We start from the raw sequence: 17356 nt of genomic DNA on the forward strand, positions 1-17356 counted from the left end.
GTAGTAAAGTTGTAGTAAAATTATAGAAAAATTATATTATGTTGTTTATATATATATATTTTTTTATTTAAATATTGTATAAAAGTTGAACAATATTGTATAAAAAATATATTTAAGTTGTAGGATACTGTAGTTGTATATAACTGTGTAGAAATAATGTGTGAAAATAGTAGATAAGTTGTATAATATATAATAAGTTGTATGAAATTTATTTTTACTATGTATAAATCAGATACAAAATATACAAAAGACATATTGTATAATATTTATATAAAAATTGTATTTTAGTGATATGATATTATAGTTGTATATAATTGGGTAGAAATAATGTATGAAAGTTGTATACTATGTAATTTATTTTTATTTGTATGTTGTACCATGCCATTATATATTAACCATCATCGATCTAATCGAAGCCCTCATGTAATAATCATGATACTACAGTTCAGAGTATATATCAATGTATGTTATTGAAATTTCTGGGTCTATTGGGAATTTTGCAAGATGGACAACCAGAATCTTTGAAATAATTTTCATTATCTAAAACTATACTTGTGATTTTAACAATTTTTATACTCCATATTTTTTCTGGTACAATTCTTTACATTCCATGTAATAAATCTGCCATTCTTTAGTGATCAAAGAAATAATTTAATTTTGGCGCGCTATTGACGAAATACAACGAAAGCCAACCACCACAAATTTCTTGGTTGAAGAAATTCTCTCTTTACAAGAATACGAAAAATAGTAGGGAAAAGTGTGTATGTGTGTGTGTGAGAGAGGAGATCCCCACGCTCTCCCTCGATCTCTCCGTCGCAGTTTCTATTTCTCCATTTTGTATTTTCCAATCATTGAACTTAGTTTGATACTCTGTTTCCATCTTCCATACTTGTAAACCTTTCCAAGTTAATTGGAAGAGAGAATTTAGGCGGTGTTCTTTAGCGATCTCTTCTCTAAGAAAAATGTCTCCTCTTAGAGAACTAACAAATACAGAAAATGGATTGATTGAAAAGGCAAAAGTGAAAAGGAGAGCTTTTGGATAATCAACTCATGTCTCCTCAAATGCAAAGTTCCTTTCTTTCTTATCATTATTACTGGGGAAGATAGCAGTGCAGTCACAATACAGAGACAACAGATTGATAGAAAAAGCAAATTATGTTGCAAAATTTAGAGCCGGGAAGATGCAATTGAGTAGGCGGCAAAAAAAAGAAAAAAGGTGTAACTAAATCCCTTGAGGCACAAATAATAGATTTATGAGCCTTTTAATGTGGATTGTATATATCTTATAATTAAAATGTATTTAGGTCGGGTAAATACCAAAAAAGGACATTTTTTGTAATAAAATTTTCAATAGTGTATAGATATGTAAAAATTCCAAAAAGGAACTAATTTGGGCCTTGGGGCAAAAAATTGCCCTATGCTGAAAAGAAACGACAATAAGACCCTAAACTATAAAGAGTAAAATGCACATAGAATTAGGGTAGACTGGCAGGATCGAACCCTCGCCACCCCCGCTCTCAGTACCCATCCCTTACCAAAGCAACCATCATACGTTCTGGTTGCTGGGTGCTTTCTTATTATATTTTTGCCTACGTCATATTTTCTATGTCATTATACATACTCTGCGTCGGGGTTAATGGGTGCTCCAGCACCCACAAAGCTCTATGTAAATCCGCCTTCCAGTATTAGAACATGTTCTTGTGAAAGATAGCTAATACTAGTGTTTCATTAATCTAGGTGTGTGAAAGCTGGGTCATAATACCAATGATATAAATGAATTAATAAAAGGAAGCACCAAGCTTATTCCAAGTCTTAACAAAAAGTGAAGTTCATTGTTTTATTGTAAAATCAAGAATTGCACATTTCAGATCTTTCCTGGCAAAAAAGGGAGCCAACCAAAAAAGGCTTACAAATTAGAATTATAACAAATTTTGTTACTGTATCTTTTTTGTTCTTTCAACTAGGCTAAGGCTTTGACTGCTTTTTCAGCCGCATCATCTAAATCCTCGGCAGTTATAAGTGTCATGCCACTTTCCTGCACAATACAAACCAGGGAAGAAGTTGATTACTACCTGAGATTGGCTTTTCCTACAGGAAACCAAAATAGCAACTGCTAGGGCAAAGCGAAGTTCATGCCCGGAGGACAAAGTTAGCAATTTACCTTCAGAATTCTCTTCCCTTGTTCAACATTGGTGCCTTCCAGACGAACAACCACAGGCACTTTCAGTTGAACCTTAACCACAAACACATAAGAATCAGCACACTACGCACAGAGACTAATTGCAGAAGGATAAAGTTGAACCATTAACACTTTTTTGGGGTTAATAAGTAGAACCACTGACACAATTATCCTTTTAACATTTCTGTGTTTTCCTTTCTCCATATCTTTTCCTTCATAAAGGAATGGGGCGAGAAGTGAAACTTTTAGAGCGAACAGAATAGAATTCTTACTCAAAAGGAACAGAGAGGTGAGTAGAGGAGGTGTTAGATAAATGGGACAAAACAGACACCAAAAAAAAAGATCCTAAAAGAGAGAACTTGTTGGGCAAACAAAACCCTCAATCAGAGAAAAAACAATACTAACCTGTTTGGCAGCATTAACAATACCACTGGCTATCACATCACACTTCATTATTCCTCCAAAGATGTTCACCAAAATTGCCTTCACCTTCTCATCTGCAGTCAAAATTTTGAAGGCCTCCACAACCTACTCCAAGTACAAGAGAGAAATTCAACTTTCAACTTTTTGTGGACTCCCAACTTTTCAACATTTTAACACATCATTAAGACAAAAAATGAGACTTCACACTAACAAAACACTTGTTCAGTTCTTACAAAAAGAAAAGCTGGAAACATGCAAATGAGCAACAAAAACAACTATTCTTCACATGTATTATCAAGAAACCACGTATACCTGGCCTTCAGTAGCATTTCCACCCACATCTAGAAAATTGGCTGGAGTTCCTCCATGGAGCTTAATTATATCCATCGTAGCCATTGCCAATCCAGCACCATTAACCATGCAACCAATTTCTCCATCCAAGCCAATATAATTCAAATCTGCTTTAGCAGCAGCAACCTGAGGAGTTAACCAGGGTAGACCAAAAAATGAGAACTTGTACGTAGTTGCATCAAGGATGAAAGGTCGGCGCCTTCAGTGACATTCAAATAAAGAAAGCATAATGAATACCTCACGAGGATCCTCTTGGGAAGAATCGCGAAGAGAAAAGATTTCTTTTTGACGGTAAGCAGCATTATCGTCAAAATTGAGCTTTGCATCTGCAGCTACCAGCTTGTTATCAGATGTTTCTGCAAGGGGGTTGATCTGCCCAGACAAAAAGTCTATATTTAGGTATAAATAGGGGGGGGGGATTCCTAATGCCATGCTAGCTAGAAGCTATTAACCCCTGGAACATTCGGCTAAGTCTCCAGAAGGTGCTTCTGAACAAATGATGAAAATGCTTACCTCTAACATTGTGCAGTCAGATTCACAGAAAAGTTTGTATAACTTTTTTACTTGTTCAATTGAATCGTTTCTGTCAGCTACTTTTGGAGCCAAACCATCAACAACCTTTGCAGCATCTTCATCACTGATTCCTTTGAAAACATCAATAGGAACCTGGAAAATACAGATACAGAGAACGTTTATCAGTTGACAACAACATTATCAAAAAGAAATTGCTAAAGCTTGGATGAATATTGAAAGAAAAAGTAAGACCTTTATAATCATGTCGGGGAATTTTTCTGCAAGGTCTTCAATGCTGGTTCCACCCTTCCGGCAAGCAATAATGAGCTGCAATAAAAAATGCAACATCAAGCAGCTTCACAGCCTTAGATCAACTAAAAATTTGAATGTGATTACAGAAATCCTCTACATGATCAAGATTACTAATAAAGTAGAGAATTTTTGGGTTAGGTTTTCAGGCCCCAACACCTTCCCCATAAACATTCAATTAATGAGGAAACTCAAATTGAATAAGTTGTTTCCTCGATTAGAGTATTACTCTCGAAAGTTGAAGAGTTCAGAGGACATAAAGAATTATGAAAGCAGATGGCTTCTCCAATTACCAATCAGATGCTTTCATAAGGTCGTCCTAATGCCAAGGTGAATAGCAAGTATCCTTAATTGTTCTTCAATTAGAAATAAGAATGAATTCTTTTAGTGGATCCAAACTCTTTCATGTCTAGAAATCAAATAGGCCACGACCATGCGGCAAGTATGATTAATGTTTAGCTGTATGCATCAGTTTCATGCAACATTGAGCTACTCCACTCATAGAACAGAAACAGCACAATGCAGCACATGTCTCTACAAATTGGGTTCCATTGAATAGAATCATACATTCGGGGGAAGATACTCTTTTTGTTCATCAGTACATTTGGAAAGATACTCTAGCAATCAGAATCACAAATGAATTAGTACCACTTAAGAGAACAGTGAAACAAAGAAGCAACATAGGTAGACAGAGAAACTCCTTCATCTTCCTCTTCTTTTCGAAAATTTTCTCTATTTTCTCCTTTAATCTCTTTTGGGGGTACCACAGGGTGTGATGAAAATATAATAGTAAAAAGTGAAGTTCGCGAGAAACTGAACAGGGATATAAATTATGAATATATGTTAACAATATTTTGCTTTATTGAGCCGAGGGTCTTCCAGAAACAGTCTCTTGTGAAGTCTCTACCTTCATAAGGTAGGGGTAAGAACTTCGTACATACTACCCACGTGGGAATATGCTGAGTATGTTGTATGTTAACGATATTTAAGTGGACACTGAAGTGCCTGGCAAGTTTTGGAACTTACAGGACCAGCAGTTGCACGATCAAGTATAATCGAAAAGTACATTTCATTAACCAAGGACATCTTTTCACATAGGTAAACCTGCAAGCAATAAGATAACGGAGCATCAGAAAATCTGCATATCCTACTAAGTGCTGATCATAGAATTGCAGTATCATCGTTTGGTTCAAAACTAGTAATTATGAGTTTCTGACAAAATTAAATGAACAGTTTGGTCTTCTGGTTATCATCATAAACCAATGACGTCAATTAAATACTTATAGCTGTTTGAGATGTGGATGCTAACTACACATTATCACCATTTTTTTTTAAAGGAAAAACACACCAAGTCTTTTTGCTAAGCATGTACTTCAATGAAGAAAGGTGCAAATGAGGGGGGAAAATAGCAGCAGCAAAGCAGTCACTTTAAATATGAGAAAGTTAAAGTGTCATTAAAATCCCATTTTATGCTTTGTGCTTCCAATTCAATGATGCAATTTTAAGTTTCTAACACAGATTAGTGAAGTCCTTTTTTACTCACTAACTATTCATCCATAACATTTTTTTAACAATTGATATATCCTTTTGCCATCTATATCTATTGTTAGCGCTTACCTACTTAAAACATAGCCTGCTCATATCGAGGTGCACACTATCACCTTGCTTGAACTAAAGCACCGGTGAAGCAAGGTGAAGTGTAAGACCTGCACTGCACTGAGCTTCAGGGCTTAATTGGGCCTCAAGCAGGCTTTTAACAACCACGCCATACTCTATAGAAATGGGGATTTCAAACAGCTCATGCTTGAAGTAAGCAACTCTCACTCCACCTTAAATCGTTTGGATGATAAATCTAGATTTGCGAGTTGATATTGATGTATGTTTGAGAATATAAATATCAATAAAAAATCCAAACCTTGCTGACAACTTTTCCTTGAGCTCCTGTTTGTTTAGTAACAAGAATCTGTCCAAGCATTTTAGCTGAAACCAAAAGCATTGACAATGTTGTTCATTAAAAAATATATAAAACCATAAAGAAAGAAAAGAAGTAACTTGACAGTGGTAATAATAAACTATAGGCACAAGAAAAGCATAATCTAGTAAGAGTAAAAATGCTATGGCTTATTGACAGTCCTGAAACAATTTTGATATTGCCCATCACCAAAAGTCCAGTATAATCCTTTAAGTTAGAAAGCACATGCCCTTAAGGGGCTCAGTGGCCCACCCGTCCCCCCTTTAGGAACGATTTGAATGTCCTTCTCTTAACTAGTTTGCATTTCAACCAAAGATGCCCACAAATCAATTTCAAATGCAAGGATAGATGAACACCTCATGCACAAATGCCATTATAAAAGTTTAAAACCACAAAATCGTGCCACAAAAAGAAAAATAAAGCTATGCCTTGTGTTAGAACCGCTTAAGATCTCCAGAGTAGCATTTCTAACTCATTTGCAGGAAAAAATGTTATCAAGTCAAGCACAGTTGTCCAGCAACACCCAGCTAGATATCTCTGACAGTTGATGAAACCTAATGATACAACTACAACTCACACAGAAGATTCATTGTATTCCCTTTCAAGAAAAACTTAACCGGCAACAAAGGATCTTTTCAACAAAGAAGAAAACAGCAGAGTTCTGCACAGTAACAATGTAATATTTCTTAAAAAACTAGTAGAGGATGAATTTCAGTACCGGCAATCTCTTCAGCCTGATCAGCCTTGACAATATGAACTCCACCCTGAAATCCATTCTTGAACGTTCCAAGGCCACGTCCACCAGCAAGGACTTGGGATTTAACAACAACCTGTATCACCGGAAGAGAAAAGTCGAAAGCATTTACCTTACCCTTAACTGTAGCAAAGAGATCAGATTTTGCAACAGATACAGCTTTGATCGAACTACCTCGTTTTGGTTTGGGAGCACATCCTGAATTGCTTTTTTCAGTGCATCAAGGGAAGCAACAGCAACACCTTTAGGCACATTGATCCCATATTTGCCCATCAACTCAGCTCCCTAATATCATAACAAGCAAAACTTCAAAACAATGTATCATGTAAAATCTAAAGCATTAGTTGATGTTAAAAAGTTACACGCTCTACATTTTCAGAACTATGACACACACACACACACTGTGTTTTGTGTGTGTGTGTGTATACATTTATATGACGGTTGTGTTATTGCCAGCTTGGGCACACCTCTGCCTTTGGTATCAGCTACCTGCTACTTCGGCTTGAACTTTATATTTATACTTGAATAATTTTGAGAAAAGCAATTATGTATCTATACTAATTCAAATCTCCGCATCTACTAATTCAAAATCTTACAAGCCTCTCCTCTCGGTACAGCAGAGTCCTCAGCTACAAATGATCCATACTATATTCAGTTTATTTTTTTCAAAAAAAAAAAAAGAACATTTTGTTCCTCGATTTCAAAAAAAAGTCATAAAAAAAATTACTTGGAATTAGAATGAAATGTATCCAAATTAAGCAAAAAAATAACTAGTTGAGGATTGAGACGTAGTTGATTTGATTTATAGATTCAGAAAATATCAAATTGTAGAGATAATGGGAGGAGTGACCTGATACTCGTGAATGTTGAGGCGGCGGAGCTGTTGCTGCTGCCATTTTCCGGCGACTGAGAGAGACTGATTGGCAAGTTTACGCAGCATTCCTCTCACCATTTTTTTTCAGATCCTCTACGCGATCGAAATGTACAATAGAATCGAAACCCTAATACTGAAGCTAAAAAAAAAGGTCGTAGTATACTTTTTCTGACCAACTTGTTTTTGGCCCTTTTCTTTCCCCGTTGTCTATTCCCTGGGCTGCACCTTCTTTAGAGTTTGGATTCGAACTAATGAAATTTAATATTACTAATAATATGGAAATGTGTTTACTCTAAAATTCGAATAACAATTAAACTTATATTCTGGTTTTAAAGATACTAGTTATAGCTATATGCGTTGCACGTGTGCATCACATTAATCATATAAACATATACAAGAAGAAGAAATTGTTGAAAATAACAATTGATAAATCAAATATTAATTTAAATAATAAAAATAAGAATTATTAAATTGACACAATAATTATGAATTTAATATCTTCTAAACATGCAAAAATGATGAATTTAGTTGAATTAATTGTATAATATTTTATGATAATAGATATTTTATATATAAAATAATATATTATGTTATTGTATCTCACCTAACGTCTCTTTAAAAACTCTATATTCATAATATTATTATAAAAATAATAATTTCTTATTAAATAAAAGAGAGTGCACAGTACTCTTAGTAGATATAAAATGGAGTATTAAATTTTTATGCGAATTATTACATGAATCAATCAGTTTTTTTATTATTCTAGAGAATAATATGATAAAATCCACTTTTTAATTTATCAAGATTCTAAAATAAATATTATGTGTTAAAAAAATAAAGTTAATCTACTTTTATAACAAAAGAGACTAAAAGTTTAAAAAGTGCTCTGAATTTTTTGTTGTTTCTTTTTTTCTTTTATCGGGTTTGAGTCTAATATTAAAACCTTTTTCCTTGATATTTATATGTCTTTTTAAGCATGGTGATGGAATTTGTTCTTTGTAACATAATTACATAGGGTTTTTTCTTTGTTTCATTCAAAGTTCACTAAAATTATATGTAAGTTAAGTGGGTCTCTTCCTGTGAAAAAAATAAAAACCTTGTAGTTATTTTAAAGTTCCAAATATATTAGTTTATCAAAATATTAAAATAATAATTGTAGTTATAATAGCAGATGACTCTCTCCGATAAGTCTGATCATGCCATGTTGCTTGGCTTGGAATCAACTAGCCTATCATGTCCTTTCTTCATTCCTATATGGACCCATATTCCTATGTTCTTCTAATGTTTATTGTATTACTGGAATTCCTATTTACTGAACCATATCAAAGAAGCTACTTTCTTTCTGGCTTTTATACCCAGGTATAAAGGGATAGACAGTCTAAGAGAGTGCCAAGAAACAACACATACCTATCACTTTTGGAAGGTTTGGAACCCTCGATTCATCCGACTCAAGGAGAAAAAGAGAACAAGATGGGGGGGCTTGCCTCCTCGTTCCCTTTTACCTATGCCATGATGCTCATGGGCAGCTTATCTCTAATTGGATTTCCTTATCTTTCTTCTTCAAATTACGAGTAGAGATTTGGGGAGAGTGGATAGGACAGGGTGGTGGATGACGTAAAGGAAGGGAAGGCCCATCCCGTGCTTTCGAGCGATTCTTCCCGCAAAAGGCAGATCTTTTTCTTTCCGTCCCAAATAGAACAATAGAATAGGGACTTAGATGTGACCAAGGTGCTTGCAAGCTTAGGGTTAGCAGGTTGTTGGCTGGGAGAGCTGGTAAAAGAATGAAACCTTCAAGAGACCATGGTTAACAAGCCAGCTGAGGAAGAACAATCTCCCCCAGCAATACCGATCCTCCCTAGTTCAATCAGAATCGAGAACTGCGGAGAGGTTCTAACCGGCCTAGCCTAACCAACCGCTACAAGCGGGCAGGAAATAGATGTGGTGGAGACTCAAGTCAAGGCAATGGATCACTATCACTATAGATAGATGCTTTCCCTGGACTGTGTTCAATGGCACCTGATATGCCAACAAGGGCTTACTAAGAGATCTTGCATGTTTTATAGGGTGCTTCTTATGTCTTTCCATAAGCAGAAGTATGAGTAGAGCTGCTCTTCCCCTATTCTTAATCCCACTTCTTATGTCTGTCAACAAGAGCCCAGCCCCTGGTTCAATCGATAGATAGGCCGAAAACATATTTCTGGACAAATGAACAGACCTTTCCTTACTTGACTTGCCAACAAAGCGGTCAAACCAGTAACCAAGTTCATGCGTCAGTACCACGTCCAGGATCTTAGGAAAGGGGAAGCTCAAATGATATCTAATGGGATGGGCATGCTCCCCACTGCTCTATGATTTATTATAGTCATACTCTGTTTCGTACCTGGTAGCTAGCCTTTCGCTTCCTCCTTGTACTAGATTTTGACTTGAATTCCCCCTGAAAGCGAGAACGCACTATATGCCTTTAAAATAAAAAGAAGGCTGGAAAAAAGAGAGAGCTCCTTTCTTTTCTAGCTTTGGCGGGAGGAATGAAAATCCTATCCTATACGAAGGCCTATATACAAAAAAAGCACTTTGCCTAGAATCCCAAGTTGCCTCCCCTCTCCTCTGAGGCCGATCGCATCCGCTTTTGGAGCCCCTCGCCTTTGAGTACGGCAGCAGCCCAGACATAGACCGAATTAGGGGCCTAAACTCTTGAGTAGATTGCCCATGGAAAGGAGCTTACTCCAAGATCTGACTCCGCCCGTGTAGGAGTTCGGGAAGGCCAGAAGTAAACAAAGAGCGGTAGAAGAGAATAAAGTGTTGCGCCCATTCTTTTCTTTCATAGCTGGAGCAAATGGAAGGAGACGCCGAAGAATTTGACAGGTGTCGTTAGGCACGCCTCTGATTAGGGCTCGATCCTGAGAATCAATCTCAATCGAATCTATGGAAGGGAGACCCTCTATCCTCTTAATCTTTAGAGTAGATATTATATATAGGATAATCAGTCCACCGCGGTGCCCAAGACAAGGCAAGATGAATAGGAATGTTGAAGGGACATAAGACTCAGCTAAGGTAAGGAAAGACCCTGACCACTAGGTCACCAAGTACTCTTATTTTTTAGGGAGTCGGAGACGATCTAAGAGGCAACAAAATAGGAACTTTCGATCAGGGAGAGCTCAACAAGGTTGAGACCAAGATAATGGATATTTCAAGGAAGATCGAAGAAGATGAATGAAGGTTTATACCTACCCCTAACTGGCACTATGAATCCAATCCCATCTACATAGATGTTCCTAGCCACGAGATGAGGGGGTTCTCTCTTACAATTAAGCCGTCTTCAACTCTTCTTTCTTTACTCCTTTCCGCATCGGGGCTGATAATTGGATAGAATCTCCTTAAATAAAGAAAGGGGGCATAAATTGGGTTTTTGGCTCGCAATAAAGCTAGCGTCCTGATCGAGCAACTAGTAGTCTTATCTATCCACCTCTCCACACACAATATCTTGAGTACCTATGATGGTGACCACATCTGCTGGCATGTGATGTTTGGACATAGAATCGAGTCCTTATGAATGGGCAAAGCCAGGTGCTCTTATTTTATGACGGTAGGAACAATTGCTTCCATTACTGACCAGAAAGACACCAAATTCTCCTTTAGGTGCTTCAACTGCGGTATAGGTAGAAGGAGATGGTACGGAAAAACCTTTTGTATAAGGTTCGAAATGGTGAATTGAGGTAGAGTAGACTGATGATCCTGTAGTCATTTGACTGGCTATTGAAAGAAAAAGCTTGCATCTGCTTCCCCTATTATATAACCAGTCCCATCTCTCTCCAAACCTAACATGGTAGTTTCCCATCATAAGGCGTTCTATCTATACATTAAGCCATTACCAAGGAGCTAATTCGTTCAGCATTATAGAGAAGGCGGAGCGTCCTTGTCTCAGCATTATAGCACATAGGGCTTCGGCACTACTACAACACTTCGCTAACTCGAAGCGCCTCGCTATGAGAATCTAGCTTCGCTACTCGGCTAAGTCTTGAACCTTCGCACTGACCATTCGCTTTCTTAGTAGCAAAAGTGCTTCTCTTTGCCCCTTAACCTTAAGTAGAAGGAGAAGAAAGAGATTATTGGTTTTCTTGCTCCCGCTTCCTCATCTGCGCTCATCAAGCCAACTTTGCTCTTTGGGAGGTGAAACATCGGTTGAAGCGGACATTTCGAAATGACAACATCGAAAATATATTTCTATATATACATGGTTATGGTTATCTCGGATTGCATTGCGGAAAAAACAGCCTACTTGTGGGGCACTGTGTACTTACAGCCTCTACAATAAGCAAGTAAATGTGGTTGGTGCGTGGCGAACGGTTCATCAAGCCATTTTTCGCCTCAATTCCCTAAATAGGAAGAGGGGTAGTTTACAAATAGGGGTAATCAATTCGCACCTGACTGTGATAGCCCTCTCGATACCTTATTGGAGCTTTGTAACTAGTGGTCACTTTCCCGTCGCGTCAGCCTTTTCCCAGTGCGCGGAGCCCCAACGAGGAAGGTGTTAGTGCTTTATCATTGGGACAATAATGCTAATCCCTCTTTTTGTGCTACTCCTAGGGCAGGAAGAAGATAAGAAAACGCGAAGCGTTCTCTTGCTTTCCTAATCTGTTGTTTCTAAAGATTGCCCTCTCTCGGCTGGATCTTGGTCCAGCCTACTACGAGGATCTCGTATCCAGCAACCCAACCTATACAAAGGGCATCAAAGCCCCTTGACTAGGTTAGAGCTATAAAGCTTACCTTGTATTATTAAAAAGGGAAAGGGCCTTTTCAGCTGGTGCGCATGAGCGCACTTCCATTTTCCCTTTACTAGTAGAGGGTCCCGTAGTTCATATGCCGCCGTGTTTACCGTTCCCGTTCCTATGCACCAACCTTGGGATGATTTACTCCTAACCCCATAAGGTTCCGAGATGGAGCTTAACTTGAGTCTCGATTAAGAACGACGATGATATACGTTTCACACGGTGCACGATTCCATGGATAGTTTCATTTGAGATCATGATGGAGGACATAGCTTACGATCATCGGCTTTGATCATGCCACTAGGCATTTGATTAAGACATTGCACAATGATCCAAACACTTTGTCGCATCTCTTCTATACGAATACAGTACGATCATAGCGATCTCTTCTGGTACCTACTGGTATGTTAGGATACAATTGGTCATGAACATCGTAAGGTGCTGCTTTTCGCAAATCCCAGCATACCCCAGAACCTCTTAACATTACACCACTGAATCCCTAATCCTTTTTTTGTTGTGCAGTGACAGTACCAATATCCACTAATCGTTGTTTCTAGATACGGTTGTCGGTTGACATCTCTTCTAATTCGTCGATACGAGAAGCAAATTGTTGTGTGAATGAATCAATATCTATACATAAGACAAGAGATAGATCTTGTGCCACTCCACCTGGTCGTATGAAACTGGCATGCATCCTGGCTCCCAAGACTCTTTCATAGAATTCCAACAATTTCTCCCGCTCCTCAAAAACCCACAGGAACGGAGTTGATGCTCCTACATCCATAGCATGAGTAGTTAAAGCAAGTGAATGATTTGAAATTCGAGTTATTTCACGGAATAACACTCGTATATATTGAGCTCGTAATGGTACCTCGCAATTCAAAAGTCTCTCTACGGCTGAAGAATGAGCGTGTTCTTGGGCCATCATAGAAACATAGATAGGGTCGACAACAGAACGAAGAACGAAACTTTACGACAGCTTTTTCATAGACGTTCACTTGCATCACATACACAAGTGCTCTCTAAACCGTGCAATAAGGTCACTCATAACACAGCTCTCCTACTTGAGTTATCTTAGCCCCAGGCCATGCTATTCAATAATATTGGAAAAATGGCAGCGTAAGGTAACAACTAGTATGGAAAGCTAGTCGCCTTTGGAAGCCTTCGCCAGTAACCAAAGCGTATCGTTCCTGCAACCACTTTGGTACTTTGTTTATAGCTTTTTTAAGTTAAGCAATAAAAGGGGAGGCTTGCGCTTGAATTGAAGTAGCACCTTTGGAATATGAGTAGGGCTCCTAAGTGGCGCGTTCATGGAGGCAAACCGAAGGAAGAGCGAAAAGGAAGGTTGGGTGCTTGTGGGGCGAGGAAAAACCTCGAATAGGAGGGGGCAACGCTCTGGATCCTCCCTGCTTGCAGAAATGAATGGATCAGAAAAGGGCTTGGTTCTCTATTTCCGGGCGGGGGGTGAAGGCCATAAGAGAAGATTGCCCTACCGGTAAGGAAAAGGGGAAAAAGATGTTGTCATCTATCTCGACCAGTTTCCCGAGGCGTTGGAAACCCAGACCGGCTCAGAGAATCACTCTCGCTATTTAGCCCTTCGTTCTGCCAACAAAGAAGTCATCCTTGACGATTTCCCATTCCTTCCCTGCCGAGTCACCTCTCTTCTCCATTCGATGTTTCTGCCTTCCCTTTCTATAACATACCCAGGCGCGCTCTTTCCAATCACTAAGAAAAAAAATCCCAATCAAAGCCCTATCTAAGTAAAGCTTTGTCTCTTATTTTTCCGGCCCCAGGGGAGTTTATTCGACCCATTCCCCAGTCTCCCACACTATTCAAGTAAGTGTGTGAATCCGTATGAGGACATCTTTCTCTTCTGCCCACTCTTCGTTCACACGGTTCTCAAAGTAGAGGAGGACGAGTGGGCAGTATGTACCACGAGCCCTCTATCGCACACATCTATCCAGAAGCAAGTGTAGTTCACCGGTTCCACTGAATGCTCCTATCTCTCGGCAAAGATCGTGTGAGTGTGCAGTTATGCTTCGGATGCTTCACCATAGAATAGATCAATCCAGTTCCCGTTCTTTTTTGGTACACTCGCTTTATATCTCTGACACACAAGGAAGTACGCGGTGGGAAGGAAGCAGCTTTAGCCTCTGTCCGGCCGATCATTCCGCTGGCATCTCGCATTCACGCCCCCGTTTGACTACCGCTCGGGGATGTAGTTGTAGATAGGTTAGTCTTAGTGGGTCGTTGGCTCCACCTGTTATATCCTTCTACGACATGCTATTGTCGTCGCCATATTCCATATGTCACTTAGTCATCTCTGCCTCGCTGCGGGCCAGCACCTCCGAAAGAAACGGATGACTTTATTTAGTGACCCCGTGATCGCCCTCTAAATAATCAGAATAAGGTAAAGCTTGAAGATAAGTTTTGTACTCAATTAATTTCTCAGTCCCTCTAATCGGGTGGGCACCGCCCGGTTTTTCGACCAGATCCCCCTAAAAACCGTACGTGCGGGTCTCCCCGCATGCGGCTCACGCCATTCGAGATGGCCTAGCCCAGCATTCATTCATAAATCATGTAGTGAAATTGAGACTGCTCAACCTAGGAAGCTAATTCGCGTATAGGCAGCGCTGTCTGTCATACCGTTAACTCTACCTATTCATGGAATTTGCTTTATTTCATTTTCTATTTTATATAGGCTCGCTCCCTCTTTTTCCAAGAATTCATCCACTTCCCTTTACTCCATAGGGTCTTCTCTAATAGGGAAAAGCCTTCTATTTCCATCAAATGACCGGGCCTCCCCTGGCTCTTCCACCGTTCGGGCTCCCTTTCCTCCATATGGTATGCTCCCCCCCGCGCAGGCCTACCACGCTTCGCGCCTGCGGCGTTTTTGCCAGACGGTCTTTGCCAGTAGTGCCATCCTCTCCACTGGCTGTGTGGGCGGGTTATCCCTCGCTGTTGTGTTCTTTTAAGATATGGATTAAAGGAACAAATGTAGTTGAATGGAACAATAGGCGGGTTACATGTTCCACTGTGTCAAGATGTGAGGTGCAGGTGGTAATGATCACCCCGGGGTATGCGCTAGCACCCTTGACAGGCATTCCAGAACCCGTCAATGCTCGTGAAAACCCGGGTCAGTTGGTCCTCCTTTCATCCGATTGGAGGTATGGATAACGAGGCCAGCTTCACAACCTTCTCCCTTCTGTCCCTATGTTGGAATAAGGTAAGGCGGTTCGCTTGAGTTGCTCAAACGCTCCATAGACCGGTGCTCATGACGAACTACGGAACCTCCACCGTGCCAGGGGAGGGGGACCAAGCAGGTCATAGCTAGCGGCATAGGAGCCGACTCGACATCAGCGGCTTCGTGCCGCACTGGAGTAATCCAATATGTAGTTCCGCACGTTCCACCACTTCTCCGTTCATTTCCAATACTGATCATGAAACACCGTGAGCAGTAGGATGTTGAGGTCCGAAATTCGAAGTGAAATTTTTGATTTGCCTGTTCTTAGTTGTCATGGGAAAGAAATACAGAAATAAGAAATATATTATTCCCTTAGAGCTTGTCCAATACCACCAGTACCAGAAATGCATCTCCTTCGCCTGCACAAGAGACTTCTATGCCAGCCAGGAATAACGACTCTGTTATGAAAGAAAGCAGCAGACAGACTAGTTTGGCCAGTATTCCCTAATGAGTAGCTTTAGGAGATAAAGGTCCCCCTTATATTCTCCACCCATCTGCGGAGGGTTTCCGTATCCGTCTCCGCGGAGATCGTAAGATCGTAAGACATTATCGCCTTCGCGGCACTGGACTATATTTCCGTCATTTCCGGAAAGTGCACGGACAGCCGCCATTTCCCCCTTTCACAATGTTCTCGTGAAGTTGCTCACGAATCAAAGTGTGAATGTCCCTTCGAAGTCTCGCATGCTCTTTTTGATCGGGAGCGGGGTGGGCAATTTATGTCGGTGCTGGCGCCTGCGGCAGCGCCTCTGGAGCCGCCCCCCCGTTCTGGAGCCAGCGGGTTCTGAATGACCTCCCTCTCACTTCGTTCGAGCTGAATTACATCCACCCTCTCACGGTTAAAAAAGTGGTTAACTATCTCGAAAAAATCCATATCGTCCATCCGAAAAACGTGTCTCAATTACAGCCAACTCCCCCTCCCCTGTCTCTTTCCCTATCGAAAAACCAGCCCTACTTATTTTGTTCTACAAATGCTAACCAAGTGACACACTGGGGCCATGGGTCATGAAAGAGGTTGACCCCCATCCTCCTTAACTATGTATGGCTAATGAACTCCTCGCTTTAGTCCGTTCTTTTCCTTCTTTGGGCTCGGGTCGATAGTAGCCGTGGTAGTAATGCCCCGGAGCCCAGCTACCGACCCGAGGCGCCGATCGGGAAAGTCATAAAGGGACGTTAAACGTAATTCTAGAAGGGCCTTCCCGCAAAAAAACCGAGTAAGTGAAAGTTTTTTAGACTAGTCCCACTAAGATGGCGAGGAAACTTACTTCCGAGAGAGCTGCTTTCGCCTCGGTAATTACCTAACGAGAGAGAGCCGATGCAAAAGTAGTCCTTTACGCGAGGAAACGCCAGACAGACTGACCTCTGCTAACTACGTTTTATATAGACTGGAAGCTAGAGAGATACTAAGGTATAGTGCTGCTACCAGAGAAGGCTCTTTCATGCTAGGCGTCCAGACCTACTATACCCGAGCCGCATCCCCGGCACACTTGCTATATCTACTAACGCTTCATCCTAACCAACTATACCTGAGATAAAGCCGTTCTATAAAAATTCAAGACAAGAAGAAAGCAAGAAAAGGATAGCGATCGCTTTGGGAACGTCACGGGGGAGGAAGATAGAAAGGTAACCTATGACACCGGGGAATTACGCTTTTTCTCCCGCCTCAGCTTCGCGGATGGAAGGAGGGCGAGAGCGTAGCACGCACGCTCTATGCTTTTCGCCAGCTTTCCCTCTAGTAAAAGATTAGCTCGTACCCTCTCTCTGTGTCTAGGGATTCCTGGGGCATGAGTTAAGCATATAGTTGATTGCTCTTTCTTTCGATTGAGCGTCGGTACTTTTGGAGTCTCTCTCTGTAGGCGTGCAAAACAACAGAGCCACTGCTCTTCGGGGTGATGAGGTGGACAATTCCTTACTCCAGCTTCAAAGGAGCATCTTTGCATGAATCAATACTAACTCCTCAGTCAGCTGACCTTC

The 17356-nt window shown here is 40.3% G+C and overlaps 1 protein-coding gene and 1 pseudogene across 1 annotated transcript; one reads left to right on the plus strand and one right to left on the minus strand.

The window, feature by feature from the left end:
- Window positions 1–1812: 1812 nt before the first annotated feature.
- On the minus strand, window positions 1813–7614 carry LOC104238071 (succinate--CoA ligase [ADP-forming] subunit beta, mitochondrial). Its single transcript, XM_009792343.2, has 12 exons — window positions 7352–7614; window positions 6676–6786; window positions 6466–6577; window positions 5691–5755; window positions 4802–4879; window positions 3719–3793; window positions 3467–3619; window positions 3191–3325; window positions 2915–3079; window positions 2585–2707; window positions 2162–2233; window positions 1813–2035 (listed from the first exon to the last, which is right to left on the minus strand). Exons 1-12 carry the CDS (start codon window positions 7451–7453, stop codon window positions 1961–1963), a joined length of 1266 nt encoding a protein of 421 aa, XP_009790645.1. The 5' UTR covers window positions 7454–7614; the 3' UTR covers window positions 1813–1960.
- Window positions 7615–12901: 5287 nt separating this feature from the next.
- LOC138870098 (uncharacterized) lies at window positions 12902–14550 on the plus strand (annotated as a pseudogene).
- Window positions 14551–17356: the final 2806 nt, after the last annotated feature.

Source organism: Nicotiana sylvestris, chromosome 6, assembly GCF_000393655.2.
Source record: "Nicotiana sylvestris chromosome 6, ASM39365v2, whole genome shotgun sequence".
NCBI classification, from domain to species: domain Eukaryota; kingdom Viridiplantae; phylum Streptophyta; class Magnoliopsida; order Solanales; family Solanaceae; genus Nicotiana; species Nicotiana sylvestris.

Excerpts from the sequence above, each read along its gene's own strand:
- LOC104238071 (XM_009792343.2), bottom strand. The coding sequence starts at position 7,453 with ATGGTGAGAGGAATGCTGCGTAAACTTGCCAATCAGTCTCTCTCAGTC. Across the intron at positions 6,578-6,675 it reads TGCTCCCAAACCAAAACGAG|GTTGTTGTTAAATCCCAAGT; the intron begins GTAGTTCGATCA and ends CCGGTGATACAG. Across the intron at positions 3,326-3,466 it reads CTGACTGCACAATGTTAGAG|ATCAACCCCCTTGCAGAAAC; the intron begins GTAAGCATTTTC and ends TTGTCTGGGCAG.